The sequence below is a fragment of the Falco punctatus genome, assembly GCF_963210335.1.
Source record: "Falco punctatus genome assembly, chromosome: 1".
NCBI classification, from domain to species: domain Eukaryota; kingdom Metazoa; phylum Chordata; class Aves; order Falconiformes; family Falconidae; genus Falco; species Falco punctatus.
Window position 1 is genome coordinate 39,037,015 of NC_137580.1, and position 20,515 is coordinate 39,057,529.

Here is a 20,515-nt window from a genome sequence, read left to right on the forward strand (position 1 = left end):
CCCACAATTATTCTGGGTGGCAGGGGGTGAGCGAGTAAGTGGGGTGGGGCGGGGGTAACCACTGGCCAGGGTCAACCCGTTACACACAAACCACTCCTTCAGGTTCAGAATCACAGAATCATTCTGGTTGGAAAAGATGCTAAAGATCAGCCAGTCCAACTGTTAACCCAGCACGGCCAAGGCCACCACTGAACCATGTCCCCAAGCACCACAGCCACATGGTTTTTGAACACCCCCAGGGATGATGACACCCCTGTCCCCGGGCAGCCTGTGCCAGCGCCTGCCAGCCCTTTCGGTGCAGAATGTTCCCTCGCACCCAATCTCACCCTCCCCTGGCGCAACGTGAGGCCGTTTGCTCTCGTCCTGTCGCTGGTTCCTGGGGAGCAGAGACCGACCCCCCTGGCTACAGCCTCCTGCCAGGCCGTTGCAGAGCCACCGGGTCCCCCCCAGGCCCCTTCTCTCCAGGCTGACCCCCCAGGCCCGCAGCCGCCCCCCATCAGGCAGGTGCCCCAGCCCCCCACTCTGCCCGATGGCGGGGGGCGCAGGGCTGACGCCAGGCGGCGGGGGGGCTCCGCGCGAGGCCCCGCAGCCCGGCCGGGCGCTCCCCCCGCGCTGTTTCATCACCACGGACAGCGCCGCTCCCGCCGCGCCCATCCCCGCCCGGGCCCCGCCCGCCCCGCGGGCACCTCCCGCCGGGCAGCGGAGTGGGGAGGGTGCCCGAGTCTCCGGTGGGGCGGGCTGGGAGAGCTGGGGTTCATCCTGGAGAAGGGAAGGCTGCGGGGAGACCTTAGAGCAGTTCCCAGTACCTAAAGGGGCCTCCAGAAAAGCTGGAGAGGAGCTTTTTACAAGGGCGTGTAGCGATGGGACGAGGGGCAATGGCTTTACACTTAAAGAGGGGAGATTTAGATTGGATACAAGGTCGAAATTCTTCCCTGTGAGGGTGGCGAGGCGCTGGCACAGGCTGCCCAGAGCAGCTGTGGATGCCCCATCCCTGGCAGTGTCCAAGGCCAGGCTGGACGGGGCTTGGAGCAACCTGGGCTGGTGGGAGGTGTCCCTGCCCATGGCAGGGGTGGGACTGCGTGGGCTTTAAGGTCCCTTCCAACCCAAACTACTCTGTGATTTCACCCAACCGTGCTATACCAACTACTGTCTTTAAATTCTTCCACCCTTAATGTTTTCCTTATGCTTTCCCTTATATCTCTCAATTCTAACAGAAATTCAATTCTAATTCCTAATTCAAATCGACTTTGGACACCCCACCAGCACCACCACGTTTCACACTGCTGCAAGAACCCACTCCACAGTAACTGAGGGATTTTTAGATTGAGATGGAACAGGAACTATCAAAGGACTGTCTTTTAATTTTTAACAGGGAAACACCAAAACAGATCTATTCAAATCAATGTTTGTTTTCAAAAAAACATGTCCGTCCCACTCATTCTTCTTTTGTTTAACTTCTGCTCTACTTGCATTTTAATGTAGGAGTCAATAGCCCACCCAGATGGTTTCAGTGCAGTGTGAGCACTCCGGGTTGTACCCTACAGTTTGGTTCCTGTGCAGAAAGTGGTGATCTCCTCAGTCTGCTTTGGAAGTGCAGCACAGATGAAGAGGAGAGGATTGAACTGCAAAGAAAATGGCAGAACACAAGCACAGAACCACTGGAGCAACCCACACTATTTTAAATTTCAGAAACTTGTTCTTAAACCTCCTCTCTGGCTGGTCACGGACTGTCAGGTTCAGGACAACAAGCACTACCCATTTCAGTTACAGGTTGCAGCTGAAAATATCATTCTTCTGACATAAGATAGGCTTCAGCAATAAGAGAAAAAGCATCCAGTGTGGCGGATAAAGCTTGCCGAAAGGTCCAACACAAGACGGCATTACAAGAAATGAAAAACATGTCAAAAAACTCAACACTTCATGACCTGCACTCCAAACACCTATCTCCAAGCCGCCTTTCCTGAAACACAGAGGGACAGGGCACCCTGGCATGCTCAGCACCACAAATCCAAGATGACCCACCGCATGCACTATCCTCCAGCGCAGTGAGGAAAGAAGAACCAACACCAGCAGCAGCGAGGTTATGCTTTGCAGTTCCCAGAAAGGTCTGAGGAAGCAGCAGAACCATCAAGGAATTAAAATTGCTTTAAAAAAATACTGTCCCCACACAACCCTATTCAACACAAAGTATGCCTCTGCCACCAAGACACAGGTCCCACAGAAAAGAACAAGTATCTTGTGTGCTACACAGTGATTTGTCTTTTTTTAAATGAAGCACAGCTACCAAACTGCCTTCCCAAGTAAGCACAGAGGTGCAGCCCTTGACCCAGGGGAGAGAAGACACAGGCTGTTGGTTCTCATACAATCCTGGGCCCCTCTGCTGAGCCTGCTAACGTGAACAGGGGCAAGAGTGCAAAATAATGCAACACTGAATCACAGCCCATGTTCTGCACGGCAACATCAAAGACTGAGCAAAGCGCAAACATCGTTTCAGACACTACCGATCACCCCCAAACTGTCCAGTCTCCTGGGTTTGATGTTATACAGTTACCTCTTCATCCTCATCCTCATCTTCAACATCCAGGATACCCGAATCTTGCTCAGACATGGGGCTAGTGTTTTTTACCTCCAGATCTGAACTTGCGCAGACTTCTTTCTTGGACTTCTTCCCCCCGCTTATCCTGGGATGCTGTGATACAATACTGTCCAGGTTTCTTTGTTGCTGTGCCTAGAAAAAAAGCAGATTTCACCTTTTACAATAGCATCCTCCGATTTTTTAATTTTTTTTTTTTTTTAAAGCCAAAAGATGCGATCAGTCATGAAATATGACAAATGAGACAAATAAAACACACAACTTAATGGAACTTTTTTCTTTCCCAGAAAGAAACGTAAAAATGTTACGTTTTTCCTAACCCAGATATTCCAAAGAAACAGAAGATTTGTTTCAAAACTATTCCAGGGATTACGCAACAATACAAACAATATTCTGACTCTTCACAAATCAAGATGCCAAACCCATCATACTGCCATATTGATCTATTTACAGCACAGATGCAGAAATATTAGCCCATAGGCCATGTGGTGACTGTCACAGGCTAAATTAAAGGACATACTTAACAGTTGGATTTGTTCCTCTTTTCAACCCATGTCAGCACAAAACATTCCACATCTGGACCCCAGAGGTTCCTGAAAGCATTTTTGTGGTACCCCAGGAGAGCTTAATTGTACATTGCTGATGTACAGAATGAGCTGTAAAAGGTATTGAGCAAAAATTCACTCTCAGAGAAGCGCCACGATTCAGGGAGCGAAACACACAGATTCGGTAGAGCTCCCTGGAACTGCTGTTGGTATCTGTTCCTGGGGGTTTGGAGTTTGTTTGCAGCCGAGGTCAACGCGTGTGCTCTGCTGCAAAAACTCCTTTGGTTTCCTCATTGTTACCAAGCACAATATTAGACAGGACAAACAGTTTAGCTCCAATTGTTCAAGAGGAGTTGACCAAGAAATTCAAAATGAAAAGGCAGGGTAAGGAGGGGGAACAGCACTAACACACAAGTGGCCACAAGTGCCAAATCATGGCCAAAAGAAGTGGAAAAAGGCCAAGCCAATGGATGCGGTGGCTCTGCACATGTGGGCTGATGCTCTGGTGTAACTAGAGACTAAACACTCTGAAAACCTGAAGTTTATATGCATATATACACATAAATTTATAGGACCTCTCCCATATTTTTCTATGAATTTTTAGTATGTAAGAAGAAAGGTGTATGGAAACCATCCAGATGTCTTTCTGAAAGTGATATTCTAGATGGTAGGTTTCTTTTTAAAAAAGAATGAGTTTTATATATATATATTTCAGTTTTTAATATAAGCTCTCTTTCTAGCAAGTACCTGTACAACCAGAATCAAACCTGCACCCATGTATTTTATTGCTCCCCTACAACAAGAGACAAATGAGGTGGTGAAACGGGACCAGCCCCTGCCCCAAGCTAATGTGACAGCTTGGCTTTAGAAGGAAGAAGGAATACTAGAAACCATACTGTAGATATGGTTGTCAGTGAAACCAACTGTGCTAGCAAAACAATGGAGAATTAAAACAAGTGGTACCTATTAAAAAAAAATAAATAATTACTTTTGCTCCCTGAACTGCAGAAAGTAGAAAGCTCTACCTAGAGTGCAAACCTCCAAAATTATTTCCCTTTAAACTCTTAAAAGAATTAATATCACACAAAAATAATTTATGAGCAATTTTTATTTTGACAGCCTCTCTCAGCTCAACTCCCTTTTGAATCCCTCCTTAGGAAGAAAGACCCCATCAGAGACCCATCACTTGTGTAGTTTCTAGATCTGAAGAATATTAAAACTAATGCAGGGCATGGATATCCCAACTCTTGCAAAATCCAGCCAGGCTCTACCATCATGTAAGGCAAAGCACCCTCCACACCATGCACATACAATTGGCTTTGTCTTAATTAATGAATATAGCAACTATTAATAAAATTAAATACTAGACACTAGACGAGGTTGCACCATGAATTGGAACTAAACTCTACATGATGAGCAGCCCTGTGCTATGCCATAGCACAATCTTGACCTCTAGTGGTTGGAAAGCAGTAGTATCCTTGTTATTAACTACAAGTGCTCCTACAAGAGAAGTACCGGCTGAGCAAGGGGACTGCTAACCAAGCTTAACGAAAAGATCTCTTAAGGGATGAGTCAACAATAGGGGTTTTTGCAACAAAGCCACAGGAAAAGGTCTGTGTGAACACTGCTGAACACAATTTTTTCTAGCAACATCAATACTTGAAGCAATTGGGGGAAAAGTGGTATTTTTTGCATTAGAAATCTCAAACATCAGAGGCACAACTCTATAGAAAGACATTGCAACATCGTATAAAAAGAATTAGGACTTCAAAAAGGGGAGTGAGCGTTTGGTCCTTCTGAAGCACACACAACAAAGAGATTCGAGGCTCGATTCCACTCTCAGATACGCCCATTTATGACATAAGTTACTCAACTGAAGCGTAATGAAGTTATAACACTGAATCCACTATAAATTATACCAAAAGCAAGCCCAGTGTACTCATTAAAATCTCTCAAATTTATGTAATCTTTTTTCCTCCAGAAAGGGAAGAAATCAAAGAATGGGAAAATGCAAAGTTTTGGATAAAACATTCTGCTTGAAACGGATCATTAAACAGGGCGTAGCAAGATCATAGCAGAAAAAGTGGTCATGGGAGAGGAAAAATCTGGGCTAACAAGCTGAAGGATGCTGCCGCCAGCTCTGAACTTCACTGCCGAAGCCTTAAGCACGTAACGTTCAGATTTTAGGCTGAACACAGAATTAGCCTCACCAGAGGAACTTGTGGACACGTTCTCAGAAGACACATTGTCTAGATCCCCCATCTCTTTTCAAACAAGAGGCGTTAATGTCTTCCTTCAGCTTCGGCTATGCTCACAAGAGGAGCACAGCAGTACATGACAGCTATCGCCCCCATGTCAATATTGATAAGATCCAAATCAAATATTGATAAGACCTGATAAATAATGGTATTGAAAAAATCCCAAAGTCAAAAAAATCTGTCCTTCTAGAAAAAGCTCTATCACTTTAGGCCAAGGAGCTCAACATCCAAATTCAAACACCACATTTTGCATACTTTTAAAACAAATAAATGAAAGTTTACCAAGAGAAGAATTTTGACCTGCATTCAAGTCCAGGGACCTACTGGTAAAAAGGAAAAAGGGAGACAAAAAAGAAAAAGTATGTCCCATCTCCCAGAGATCCACAAAAAACACCCACAAGGATCCTCCTAATGGCACAAACATGCTTTTTTTGCCCATCAAGAGCAATTTTTACCTTTAAAATAATCGGGAGCAGGGGGGGAAGTTCTACATTAGAAGAGTTTTTCCAGGGATTTCTACCTTTAAGACCAACAAATGGCCCAAAGTAACCCAATGTTTATTCCCTTCCAGCACACCGGTGCACATCCCAGCACATGACCCCCACCTCGCACAGCTGCCGTTCTGTCGTACGATGGGTGCAGCCCATCAACTGCCGGCTGGGAGCCCGAGGAGCCAGCGCGATACCAGCAGAGCCCGTAACCTAGGTGTTACGCTGGAACGACACAACATACGCGCCAGAAAAAATAGTAATTGCTTTTCCATTAACAGGAGGGCATTTCCCCCGCCCCCACTCTTGGCAGGAAACAATCTGGACTGAAGTGACCTATAAGTGAGAAATATCAAATTTTCTTTAACTTCGGCAAGCTTGGGTGAAGTCACCGAGGTTTCAGTTTCACCTTGAGAGAAAGAGGGAGCTGGGGAGAGGCCCAAAGGAAGCAACTAAGGAGAAATTTGGGCTTAACCGCCAAGGTACTCCCCGCTCCTACCCCCATCTCATTACCCGCACCTTCCTGGGTAGGGGGTGCAGCAAAACAACCCTGCAATATATTTGACATCACACATAAAGGATGAAAAATGACCTGCAGAGCAGGCACATTTGGATTTTAATGTTCTGTTTCACATAAAGGCATCTGTAGGGAGCCCAATGAAGAGGCACACTTTAGAAACCACATCAAAGCATAGGCGACACTCCAGCGTGCCCTCTGAAAACGGAGGGACCTGGCGCTACAGGGGAGGTGAAAAGCCCTCAAGGGACAAAAATCAAATAAAAAAATCCCCTTACCTTTTAGTGTGGTTTACATGAAAGCCAGTGCATTTTTGTATTATTGTGTAAAATTGCTTCTATTATACAAGACTATCAATCTCTTGACTCTCTGCTTAATGTGATGATAAAAAAAAGGTAAGAAACCAAATGCCTGTTTGTAGCTAACACTACGTTTAGCAATAACACACAAAGTGTTTGGTTCACGTAGCTAAAAACTCCCTCCAAGCGCAGCCGCTGTCTTCATCCGCATGACCAGCACAGCAGCCTGGCAGCCTCCTTGCAGCACAGAAACACCCTCTGCTGCTCTGACACGGCAGAAATCCCAGTCTTCCTGACAGCAACACTATGTCCAGGCTGGTTGATATAAGAAACAAAGGCAGCTTTCCACCTCCGGTTTCAGGTTTAGATCAGTGCCCTACGTTTGCTGTTGGAACTAGACTGAGGTTGGCCATCGGGCAGCCTAGAAGGAATTTCATCTCCACAGCTGAGAAGTTGGTAGGTTTTGTTGGCTGAATGCAATCAGAAGAATCAATCCTTTTTGCCGTTGTTCCTTGAGAAGCAGAGATTCAAAGGAACAAGGCAAGAAAGCACTTCCATCTTTACTACATGTCTTCTCTCCCCAGACATGCACTTCTGTTACATTACCCGTACACCACTCTGCCAAGTGCTCAACCTTGCAGGATGTAGCTTTGGGAGTTTTGCCTTCAAGTCTGTCCAACAAGAGTCCTAAACACAAGTCCTTAACACAAGTCCATCCTGAAACAGCTGCTGCAAGCTTTGGAGCAGCGACTCCACCCCCCACCACCCATCGCAACTCAACCAAGCCAACCCAACCAACGAAGCACACAGACCCAACACTATGCATAAGAAATTAAAAGTACTGGCTTAAAACACTCGTGACAAGTAGTAGTTGAATTTTTCATAGCTGACTTTTTCAAAGCAACTTGATGGCTTGTGATGAAGCGAACACAGCCCCAAACCTGCAACCCCAACCTGCGTAGCTAAGCTGGGGAATGACACGGAGTAACAGAGCGGGTCATGGACTTCTCCAGGCTCTGCCTACAGCAGCCATACCCACCGTAAGGGAAAGTTGTTATACCACCTACACAGGGAATGAGCTCCTTTAAAACTTTTTTATAGGGTTTTTATAACTTTGCCTTGTTTTCTGCATTGGTTTGACAATGCATGAGTGTGTCTTGCCTCCCATCACCTCCACGCACCAACAAACTGACAATATTTACTTCTTAGAAGAATCTAATTAGCTCTTTCCTGATGAGACAGTAGATAAGGCACAGCAAGAAAAAGGTTTTATGATTTAAAGGGAATGAAGTACTGCTGCGGTTAGCTTCGGTGGTTTTGATTAGTTACTGCACATTTGCTGCTGTGATTGTTTTATAGACCCCTCTAATGGTCTGAGACACCGAACTTTAAAATATCATTTCCCAATATCCCTAGGAATGGGATATATATTCCTTAATCAATGTTACCAAAAAAAAAAAAAAAAAGCAGACTGGCTACAAGGGAAGAAAAAAGGAAAGTTAATAAAAAATGACAGTAGGGTTGGCTTCTTGCCAAAGACCCATTCGAAAGTTATAAAATCCCCCTCCGATCAGATAAAAGCATGGATTATTATTGCAAGGTGTAAACTCAACACACTGACACAGCTTCTGGTTTGAGTTTTAACAAAAAAGCCCGTCACTTGTCAAGATGATAAGAGTTTTTGCCTATCTGCTTTCTCGGTGTTAACTGGTTATCAGAGAAAACAATTTGTCAGAGGTTTGTCTGACAAAGTTCACCATCAGCACAGGAAACAAGGCCCAAGAACAAGATTTTTTAAAGTCAGTTCCTCATCATTAAAAAAATTAAAGTAAGTTTAGAAATGCAGCACTCAACAAGTTAACTCTCCCCAACACCCTCCACAGGCTTTGCTTCAACTTCCCACCCCTCTTTCCCTGAAAATGACTCTCCCCACCTCAGCCCACCCAGTGCTAAAATCCAGCTCATGATACTGATATTCCCAAATATCAGTTCTGCTCAAATATAAATTTATGGCATAAAGTATGCAATGCGGAACACCCAATTCTCCCTTTGCTTTTGCTTTCACCCAGTGATTTATCTTCGTCCCCACACCCCTGCTCCTTTTTCGGACCCACAAGACGAGGTTAGCATTATTTATATCCTCAGAGTCCATTGTAAAGAGTAACTTAGTTAATTCAGCATTTTATACAAAATCTATTGAATCTCTACTGTTCTTTGGGGAAGTTCCAGCACCACAGTACTTGCAGAAATGAGTGATCAAGGCTCTCCTTTCCTAGGAGCTGTAAAAAGAAGTTTATCACATTAGCATTGATAGAAAGGCTTGGGCAACCACATCCTCCAGGTCAGCTGTACAATAAAAGACCAAAAGCCATTTTTTAAGTCGTCCTTTATTGAGCCAAGTGTTGATTTACACTTCTGTGTGACCTAGCCTCCAGAACAAGATATCTACAGGCAGGCATCAAAAGTAGCTTAGTTATGTGATTACAAAGTTTATTTATCACATTTACACTGAGTGGAGAAGCCGAAAATTAGATAAGCAGACTAAAAGCAGTAGGAAGACAGCTGTTCTACAAGGTATTTCAAACACATTAAAGACCGTGGCCCTGACAACTCCACAGCTTGGATCTTTGTTTAATCAGTCCCCAGCACTTTGTGAGCCAGGCTGAGATAAATAGTTTACTGCTCACTGTTAAGCAACTGGATACATACTTTTTTGTTAACTTTCACCAAGAATTTAAAATTCCTTTTTAAATGCCGAGTGCCTTCATACAAAATCCCCTGCTATATGCAATCCCATACACCACACTCTGATGGTGGGGGTTTTTTAACGCTGCCTTTTCATACAGCATTGAAGAGGCATCTCTCTCCCTGACGAGACTTAATTATGACTCAAAGCACAAGTGGAAACTCCCACACTTTGGTTTAACCTCTCGTTAGCCTAATTGCAACTGAACCAAACCCCGCCGAGTAAGAGAGGGAGCAGCGAGGTAATCGCAACCAAAACCAGTCACAGGTGAGAGGGTCCAACTCTCACCCTCCCCATCCCAGAATGACTCAGGTGCACACAACCGTGCAGGACCAAGCCTCAGCTTTAAGTACTCTCTCAGGCACCAGGGACTAGTAATTATTCTCTCAGCAAGGGTTTGTTTCAACACGCTCTCTGACAATCAGGGCATGACGAAGGTAATAGGGTTTTTTTAAACTGAAACTATTAAAAAGGAAAAATCCAGACAAAAGGCTTGCTTTCCCAGAGACCAACGTCAGAAGAAAAAGGGATGGAGATGGAGAAGGGAGGGAGAAAGTAAGGGGACAGTCTCAAGCTTCAAGTTAAAGACACATTATGCCCTACTCTTGCTTGGGCTCAGAGTTTCCATTAAAGATACTCACAGCAAAGCACTGGAGCTTGCAGCCAGCAGCCAACGTAGCACCAAGGAAATGCCCGTCTCCACCTGAAAGCACTGAGAGGTCTCCAGCCCCCAGCACCATCATCCCCAACATGGGAACATTCCCAGCTCAATAACTGAAGCCTGCAGGCAACCCCAGCAGCAAGTGACAGCACACCAACCCTCACCTCCCTTCAAATCGACTCGGGCAACTCTCCAGTTGCTACCCTACACCTCCAGCCTTGCCCAGAGAAGTTGCAACTATCACACCTACGACAATTTCGGGTAAAAAGAAGTCACGTATTACAGCTCACAAAAGGTTGAAGGCATGTTGGACCGTGAAGCTTTTCAGGGTTTGATCCACGGGTAATTCTGGAAAAACAATTAGAGCATGCTTACAACTGCTGCTTCAGCTTGAAGGTACCACTGCCTCGGGGTCTGACACGCTACATGGCCCTCATGCACTCTCATAAACCACAGTAAGGCAAATGAAAAAGTCTGATAAGCCGATACCAACATTTCTCATTGGTTTTACTCTCATTTTTACTTTCCACTGTCTAGGGGGTGCAGGTCATTCCAAGCTGAGGAACACACTGCTGAATATCCCCGTTTTGTGTGTCAAGAATTGCAACAGAGGCAGGTTTGCTCACGCAGCCAGGACAGCAAACAAGGATTATTGCTCATCCGTGCTTGGGTCTCTGCTCCCTGCTTATCTACCTTGACCACATTGACCCTCAGAAAGTTATACAGAGAAAACAGCATTAGCCCTCATAGCCTGGCCTCAGATTAAACCCTTGTATTTCATTCTCTGTGGGAGTTCCCAAACTGCTGTTTCACACACCCTCTCTCTGGGCCTTGTCAAGCACTTTGGAGACAAGTTTCCTTTCCAGATTTTGCTTTTGTTTCCATTTATCAGTCTGGTTTGGGTTTTTTGAAGGTTCTGAGAAACTGGCAACGTTCAAAGCACCTATCTTAGATGGTCCCAACTATCCTGGAACACACAGAGGCTCATCTAAATACAAGGATAAAGCCCTGAGTGGTGAGTCCTGGACAAAACATTTTTTTTTGGCTTTTCCACAAGGCAGCTTGTAAGTCTTTTAAATCAGATCTGGGAAGACCTGCAGAGCAGATACCCTTAGGATCTAACTCACAGTTCAGATCTGCAGTCAGAAAATATCCTTGACCGTACTCGCAATACTCTGAAATAACCAGTCCCACAGCTGGTCCTCAACTGCATCAAAGCAGTGGGCAGCTTTCCACCAATTCAAGCAAGGGCACAGATCTTCCCTTCCAACCTTCCTCCATGAGAAGAATCTGTACTAATACGCTCTCGGCAATGGCTTAAAGTAATGTCATCCAACACATCGGCACCAGTGACTCATCTGTTCTGAGATGCACCCAAAGGCATTTTCACAGAGTCTTACAGGCGCTGAACTCTGTGCCCTGACAACGCAGCGGATGACGCCAGGGCGAGACCTGGGGGAGATGGGACAGGAGCATTAAGGACTGCAAGCGACCGCCTAATGGAACATGTTCCATCACTGGAGACCCAAGAACATATTCAATGACCGCATGCTAGACATGGGTTCTGTAACTGATCATGTCACGGAAGAACCTGTTAGACTAAAGCATGTCTTGAGAGCCTTACTATCCTGTTTTCTGTGACGGAGAAATGTCTTTCCAGTGGTAGACTAAAGAGGTGCTCGCCCAAACTGCTGTCTGCTTCAGAGCAGGCAGTGCTGTAAGGACAACTTCAAAGCTATGTACCAATGTACCAAAGAGTTAAATCATCACAGCATGGTTTGGGTTGGAAGGGACCTTAAAGATCATCCAGTTGCACCCCCCTGCCATGGGCAGGGACACCTCCCACCAGCCCAGGTTGCTCCAAGCCCCGTCCAGCCTGGCCTGGGACACTGCCAGGGATGGGGCATCCACAGCTGCTCTGGGCAGCCTGTGCCAGCGCCTCGCCACCCTCACAGGGAAGGATTTCTTCCTAAGGTCTAATCTAAATCTCCCCTCTTTCAGTTTAAAACCATTCTCCTTGTCCTACCACTACATGCCCTTGTGAAAAGCCCCTCTCCAGCTTTTCTGGAGGCACCTTTAGGTACTGGGAGATGCTCTAAGGTCTCCCCGCAGCCTTCCCTTCTCCAGGCTGAACCCCCCCAACTCTCCCAGCCTGTCCCCACAGCAGAGCTGCTCCAGCCTCTGACCATCCCCGTGGCCTCCTCTGGACCTGCTCCAACAGCTCCATGCCTTTCTTACATTGGGGGCCCCAGAGCTAGAGGCAGTGCTGCGGGGGACGGGGTGGGGGGTCATCAGAGCAGAGGGGACAAACCCCCTCCCCTCAGCCTGCTGGCCATGCTTCTTATGATGCAGTCCTGGACAGGGTTGGCTTCTGGGCTGCAGCTGCACATTGCCAGTTCATGTTGAGCTTCTCCTCAGCCAGCACCCCAAAGTCCTTCTCCTCGGAGCTGCTCTCAATCCCTTCATCCCCAGCCTGTATTTGTGCTTGTGATTGCCCTGACCCAGGTGCAGGACCTTGCACTTGGCCTTGTTGAACTACATGAGGTTCACATGAGCCCACCTCTTAAGCCAAAGCCGCTCTGGATGGCATCCCTTCCCTCCAGTGTGCTGACCACATCCTTCAGCTTGGTATTCCCAAACTTGCTGAGGGTGCACTTAATCCCAGTGCCCATGTGTCCAACAATGATGGTGAACAGCACTGGTCCCAGTACAGACCCCTAAGGAACGCCACTCATCACCATCTCCACTTGGACATTGAGCTGTTGACTACAACTCTTTGAGTGAGACTATCCAGCCAATTCCTTACCCACCGGGTAGTCCACCCACCAAATTCATGTCTCTCCAATTTAGAGACAAGGATGTCATGCAGGACATTGTTAAATGCTTTGCATGAGTCCAGGTAAATTATGTCTGTTGCTCTTCCCTCATCCACCAATGCAGCAAGCAAGGCAAGGATCACAGCAGTTAAAGACTGAATCCTAAAATCTAAAGAATCCCCTATGATCTTGTCATCTCTCCTGGGGGACGCAGACAGCAGCAGTACTTCTACCTTCCAAAGATTTAAAAAAATATATATTTTTTTAAAAAAAAAAGAAAGAGAGAGAGAAATCCTTCATGGAACAAAGAATATTTAGTTCTGTTTAGGAATAACCACTATGGTTTTTTTGATGAGAAATCCACAAAGCAGATGCCAAAAGGGCTGAGGCACAAAGACTAGCTTTTCTTGTTAAGAACTAAATGGCTTTTTCAAAAGTAATCATCTTCTCCATGATCCATGAGCTTTAGGGTAGTAGTAGAAGAAAGCAGAATAATATTATGTTATTTCTGGTTTTAATTAATCATAGAATTAAACAGCCACTGCTTCTCCAAGCATGTTGACTATAAGGGATATTTAATCCCCGTATGACAAGTTTCACTGAAAACGACTTTACAGAAGAGATTGAATTTCATTTGGCTTCCTTAGTCTCATGCAGATTCCTCTGACACTGTGGAATATTCTGTTGATAAACAGGTTTTTTCTAAGCAATTGTTCACCAAGGATAAGACTGCTGGGCATGAGGCCTGGCGATTCAGGGAAGAGATTATAGCAGAGAAGAATGAAATTACACATTCATCACACAGTATTACTCTCTAAAACCGCCTCTTCAAACTCAAATGATTTTTTTGTGGTCTTTTTTAACATAAAAATGAATTCAGTCAACATATTACATAATTCTTCTCTACTGAAGTACGTTCCCAGGATTTTACTCCCCACATCGATAAGTAACTTTTTGCTTTCATCACAATTTTAGCACTGAAACTAGAAAGACTGTAAATACTCATAGATAAATCAAAACTTGATCTCATCTTCCTTCTGTAAATTGACATAATATTCATCCTTTAAAACACCAGAAGTTATTGCAGACTTGAAATTATGCATTAAAAAAAAATTATCCATATTCAGCCTCCAAACTTTCAGAATTCGCAACCGGAAAATCAGGCAAGTCCCAAAATCTGCTATTTACTGGACGTGATCTGCCCTCTAAAGGCTAACGGGGAAACTGCAGAGAACCTTTTAGCCAGGAATAAAGACATGAAAGTGTTACACATTCTCTTATTTTCATTTTCCTTTACCTCCCTGCCCTCTCCCCTACAACCCACCTACTGTTCAATCCCCCAGGAGGATCCCAGGCTCACCTTGACCAATGTCAACCCACGCAGCAACAATCCTGGCCTCCTTAAACTCAAAAAAAACTCTACCATTGCCCCAATAGAGCCAGGATCTCATTCCTATAGGGACAGTCTTCTTCAGTGCCGACAGAGAGATGAGTATCAGGCATAAGTGAGATTCAATCAGACACCATCTATTTTACCATTCATACAATTTTGCAATAAAGTGGCCAGGACAACGGCACCGATGCTGCTGCATGACACTGCTAGTTTTCTAACAATATATATAATGTTTGGCCTAACCACCCAAAAAAATCCTGCAAGTAAGCCTTTGACCTCAATACCGTGGATGTTTCCATCTTAAACCAAAAGTCAGTCGCAGCTGGAAGACGGGAGGCTGTCACAGCTGGCTTTCTACTCCTCATTTCGTAAGAGACAATATACACAGCCATTCCAATCCCCAGGGCCATCAGCTCTTCCAGGCTGACGGGCACAAGCCCTCAACAACATCCCTTGTGGCACAGCAATTCTTTGGTTATTTGAAGCCTGCTCCTCTCAATCAAAACATGCTTGTCCCCGACATCCCAACAAAAAAAGATGGAAAAGCTCAGCATGCCCTTCCCTATATCTGAATATGCATCTTTTGTTCCCATTACATATTATTTCAGAAACTCCGCTTATAAATTCAGAAAAAGCATGATCTCTCATCAAGCACTTACACAAATTAAATGCGTATTTCATGGAATACAAGTTTTAATATTGCATGCTGTGCCTTTACATTACAGTTACTCACTACCAGTACAACACTCAGCAAAGGAGGAGCTGTGGTAGGACCACAGCTGCCCAGAAGTGATCACCTGAACACTGATACAGAAGTTTGCCATCAAAAAATACACTGCTAGCTTGAAAACCTGTAATCTCACTTTGTGTGCAATCATTGTAACACATCCATATCACTTTTCTAAGGCCAGAAACAGGTTTTTGGATCTAGACATCCCCATAGCTGCGTGCTTAGCTCTCCCTCTGAATTCCCTATGCAAGGATCCTAAATGGGCGACGGGGTGTTAATATCCTAAATTGCCATTAATGGCATTCCCAAGTGTTATGTACTCTCCAAACAGATTGCTTTCATTAGGGTACCTTAATAAGGATTAGAATAATCCACTATTCTGGATAGAAGTTGTTGGCCAAAGTACCTGCCAAAGAAGATGTGATCTATGAAATGAGCCCATCTTGCCTGCAGACACAGCGTTGCAAAAGGATTTTCTGTTGAATTTCAGTTGAATTCACTGAAGTCAGCATTGGGGTTTATAAATCAGCAGTACTCTTCGGTGACAAACCTCCTTCAGAGCAATATGTGGTACACAAGAGGGGAGTCCAACCTGGAGGCATTTTTTCAAAGCTCTAATTCTAATTCTGTTTCTACCCAGACCCCTCAAGATAGTTTTTTTTAGGAATATTCAAAAAGAAGAAGAAAACGCCCAGCTTCCAGGGCATCATTTCTTACCCTCATAAAGCACTTTACGACAATTTAGATTTAAAGACTGAAATTTCAAACCATTTCACCATTGCCACACTTCCAACAGCATGGAAGTAATAGCAAAAAAAAGGAAAAAAAAAAAGAAAAACACCAAAACACAACACCAACAATGAGAAATAAGAAAAGAGGGAGGGAAAGACACATTTCAATTATCTGGAGTAGGAAACTACCATCTCTGCTCAAACAAGCTTGTACCCCTCAAGCACCAAGCAACTCCCATACGCTTCCACAAAGCTCTTCTGCACTTTAATCCCTCTTTGCCCATTACAGTGAATTAACTCATTTAATTGAATCATGCTTCCCTAACAACCTGTTTTTAAGAAAAAAATAAGGCAAAGCATATCTAATGTAACATACACTGCTGTTAATAACTCAGAATTTAAGTAGAGCATTCATCCAAAGGCACCAAGGGATCCCCCAGCAGGAACATGCTGTCATTATTTTATGGATGTCATAAAGAAATCTTTGCTTGAAAAGAAAAGTTTAAAAATAAATTTAAAAAAATATCCAAGTCACAAAATCCCCATTGGAAGGGAGAGGATCTGCAGGACTGAAATGCTGAGGAGTATTTCTGAGGTGTCAGGATTAGCAGAGCAAGAGCCAGCCAGCACTGCTACCTACCAGCTCACCAGCCCTTCTTCTGGTCACCAGGTAATGCATCCTTCCCACATGGCCAGGCCCTGCTTGCCTACATTTAAAACTTGCAGACTTCAGAATTACAATCACATTTTTTAAAGACCAAAATAAACAGCAGCTTGTACAAAAAAGAGCAATTAGAAAGTTAGCATACCTCCAACTTCTCGTTAGTAAAAGTTTTATAACCCTCCAACATGTGGCACTCCAGTATAAAACCTGGCAGAAGGAAAAATGCCCTTGTCTACCTTTCATAAATACAGCAACATTTCAGCGTTGGCAAAGATGGCCTGGTTCCTATTACTAGCTTTTTTCCATTTTAAATTTACTAGTTAATTTTATAGAAACAAATAAAGGGACCTGCATATTATAAATCTATTAAGGATAAAAAACATAACTCTGAAAAAAAAACACGAGAAAAATCTCACACCTTCCCTCCAGCCCTTTCCAATTTTAATTTATATACCTTTTAAAAGAAAAAAGCACCTCTCAATTGAGCTGGGAGGTCTTCCCTTAGTCCCCAGCAACTGGCACACGTGTGGCATCATTGTTCATACGTCGGCAGCATGCAGCTTAATTGACCCATCCCTCTTTCACAAGTACCTAACTCCACCTGGTACTGATCAATAGGAAAAATTATATTTTTTTTTAAGTATATTTTCATCTAGCCCCAATATGAGGCATGTAAGGGAAGCTGAAGAACAAAATTCAATAGGGTTTCAGCTGTTATACCTCCATCTGGAGTTAATGGGGTTGCACCTGCTTTTCACAAGGTGTGAACGTGACCCCCCAAAGTGAGTGAGGCACTGGCACTGCCTCAAACCCAGCTAACAGCAGGGAGACAGCTCTGTGAGGGATAAGGTTAGGAAACAAAACAACCTTCTATCACGAGGAAAACATTAGATGAAGAAAAAAGTCTTTATAAGTCAATACAACCAACCGTTATTGTTTTCCTCCAGCGTCAGCGAAATTTTTATGCTAGTGAAAACCTAACCGAGCTTGCTGACCAGCGGCTATAACAGTGATAGGGACATGTCTGGACACAGGCACCAGAGCAGCCAGCAAAGCAGGTTCAGCTGTGCTTCAGCTCATGGTTGACTTGGACATTGCTCTCCTTAGGGGCCTTCATAGCCTCAGCCTGAGAAGTGTTCCTCACCACAGGACCAATCTGGTCCGCACATGGGACTGAGTAACTCCATGGGACTGGTCGGGATGGTAGAGGATGACAACGTGGCCGTTGGGATATTTACAGGAACATCTCCAACAACAACAGTCTGCATGGGGCAGAAGCGTGTCATTGATTCCAGCAGTGGGGCACAGATCAAATGGGAAAAGGGAGAAAAAAAGGAGAGGGGAAAAGAAGGGGGGGGGGGGGGGGGGGAAGGAAAAAACCAGCATTGCCAGCACATGTTTCTCTTTCAAAACGCCCCTTGGACCATGAGTTTTCAGTGTGGCTCTAAGTCACATCTAAGCCTACAACCGATTTCCAGCTCATCAGATTTGCCTTTTCTCGTGCTTTTTCTTTACTGATCCAGGATTTACACATGTTTTTACAAGACAGGATAGGCATACACATTCATGTGCTAATATCCCACCTACAGCCACAGCTTCCAAAAGCAGCAACCAACCACTAAGCCATTGGTTAGAGCTCTGCACAAAGGGAAGCGAAGAACCTGAGCTTGACTGAACTTCTAAGTCACGTTGAGTCTTCTAAATTTCATTTTTTATTGGAAGAGGAGAACCCTTCTCTTCGCTCCTGGGTATTGTTACAGAGATATTTGTTCCCTTGAAACCAGGCAGCCTCTCACATTCATCTCAGAACCACAAAACTGGAATTTTTGCAGACAATCAGGGCACAGTTGGGCAAGAAAAATGACAGAAGACAGCACTGAAGGCAATCCCCCCCCCAAAAAAAAAAAAAAAGCTTTCTGCCTTGTTCCTCACCCATTTGTGGTAGCGTCAGACATGAGCATGACGCCTAGAGCTCCCAGGGGTGGATACAAGGAAGATTCACACCTAAAAAGAACCTTTATTTCTCCCCTAGCACAGTGACTGGTAAAGTCCACGTCCAGAGCAGCCCCAAAGATTTGCTGCTGCAAATAATCAGAAAATCTTCAAGGACCTGGAACCTCCTCATCCTCCAAATAAATTCCAAACTGCCTTTTTTCCCCTTTCCAAGCAGAGTGGAAAGGAAAGATCCTCCCATCTCCCCAATCCTTAATAGTGTTGTTCTTAAAACACTTTGGAGATACTTCAGTAGAAATCACTGAAGAAATATTAAATAGAATCTCAATCTTAAAGCCTTGCAGGTCATTTAAGGGCCAGATCCACAACTGCATTCAAGCCTCATTCTGTTTGCCAAATAAGTTCTCATTTAAGGTGATGGGCATCTGGGTGGTTCAGAAGTACATCGGAAAGCCCAACAGCTTTGCCAGTCTTGCGCTACAGAGTTTATACATACCTCCTTCAAATATATATGTAAACTCCTTTGCGAGCTAAGTCACAGATTCTCTGCACTCACAGAACATTAAATAAAAGTAAAGTAAAATCTGGCCATCTTTCTATGATGCATTACTACAAACCATCAAACTGAAGAGCTAAGACAGCTTGACTTTCAGCTCCCAAAGTAGGCTTACGAGTCTGACACTAATGAAAAAAAGTAGGTCTGAGCACAGCTGCAATGTGAGACGCTGAAAAACAGCAAAAATATGCTACTAATTTCTTGCTTAGTATAAGCACACTCCAAAGATTTGTGTTGACTTTGTAGAACTACTGCAATTAGTTATAAATGATTAAGTGAAAGACTCCAACTCCATCCAAGTCACAGAGGATACAGACACTGACTTCAGTTACTGCTCGGCTAATTGAAGTACTGCTCAACCCAAAGTTAACTTAGCGTGCAGCTAGTAAAACGTCTGATTCTTTTCCTTTTTCCAGCGATGTTTTAAAAATCACATTATAAAAGTTAGCATCATGCTACAGAAATACGCCCAGAAAGACTGGGGTTATTTCTCTGCCGATTCATTTTTCCTTAAGTTGAAACATACACCTTGGGTAGCCTTTCACATACGCTTACTTAAACAGAAAGCATGTTATGTATGAAATATGAACTTTCCAAGTTCATCTTGGAAACCAGGCTCAGGTTCTCATCTTGCCTCCAGGAAAGAAAGCAAAAAATGGTAAAGAGATGGTCCATTTAATCATTGGGAGAGTGGAAAAAAAGATGAAGGAAAGTAATTGGTGTAATTCTGTAGAAGACTTCAAGCACTTTACGGTGTTTCAGGGCTCAAAAAGCAAATATCTTATTTACAGGAGCCACACTGGAAAGGAGCAGGTTAAACCTACCTGAGTTCAGAGACCACTTCTTACCCTGTAACACCCTTGGGGCTTCAAGAGGTGACTTCAAGGTCTCTGGACCCTCCTTGCTCATCTTCTACACTACCTCCCCTAGCACAGTAAGCAAAACACACTCCCTTGGGTGCTGGGGAACTGTGCCAAAAGGCTTCACATCCCTAGAGGTGCTTGTCATCCCATCTCAAATCCACACCAGGTCCCTGCACGACAGCTACCTCAATCCTAAAGTGCTTCCACCGGAATGGAAAGTTACTCAAATTAATGACCTGAGTGACACTACCGAGCGCCCTGAATTACTTTCAGCCATTTTTCTTGACATTAGCTTGATGATTTACTGAACCACGAGGCTGCACTACTAAAATAAAAGTACAGTGTTGCATTACAGAAAAAAGAGTTTGCAGGATAGGAGGTGGCTACGAATGTATTATAGCAAGCATTCACTCCAGCAACGGAAAGGGAAGCAGGGATTTACTTTCCCATCAGGGCAAAGGACTAATGCAAACCAGTAAATCACTAATCCCAAAAAGAGACAGACTTGTCTCCTGGACAGATGAAGGACAGATAGATCAGCTTTTTTTTCTTACAAGTAAAAAGCTTCTGAACCCTCAGGTGAGGAAGTCTTAGTCTTACACAATTCAGGATGAAACCTTAAAATGAAATAAGAAAAAAATCCAACATCAGCCTCGACCTCTAAGAAGTCAGGACGTTTCTAGGCAGTTAACCTGCATAGAG

At 44.3% G+C, this 20,515-nt stretch overlaps 1 protein-coding gene across 4 annotated transcripts in view; it reads right to left on the reverse strand.

Annotated features, from left to right (window-relative positions):
- EXOC6B (exocyst complex component 6B) overlaps positions 1-20,515 on the reverse strand; it is a 311,854-nt gene that overhangs the window by 162,595 nt on the left and 128,744 nt on the right. For 3 of the 4 annotated variants that reach the window (XM_080379560.1, XM_080379559.1, XM_080379562.1), the window contains exon 7: positions 2,552-2,728. In XM_080379560.1, the coding sequence (XP_080235686.1) occupies positions 2,552-2,728 (177 nt within the window). The remainder of the gene's footprint in view (positions 1-2,551; positions 2,729-20,515) is intronic. The other variant, XM_080379561.1, reaches the window with a different exon arrangement.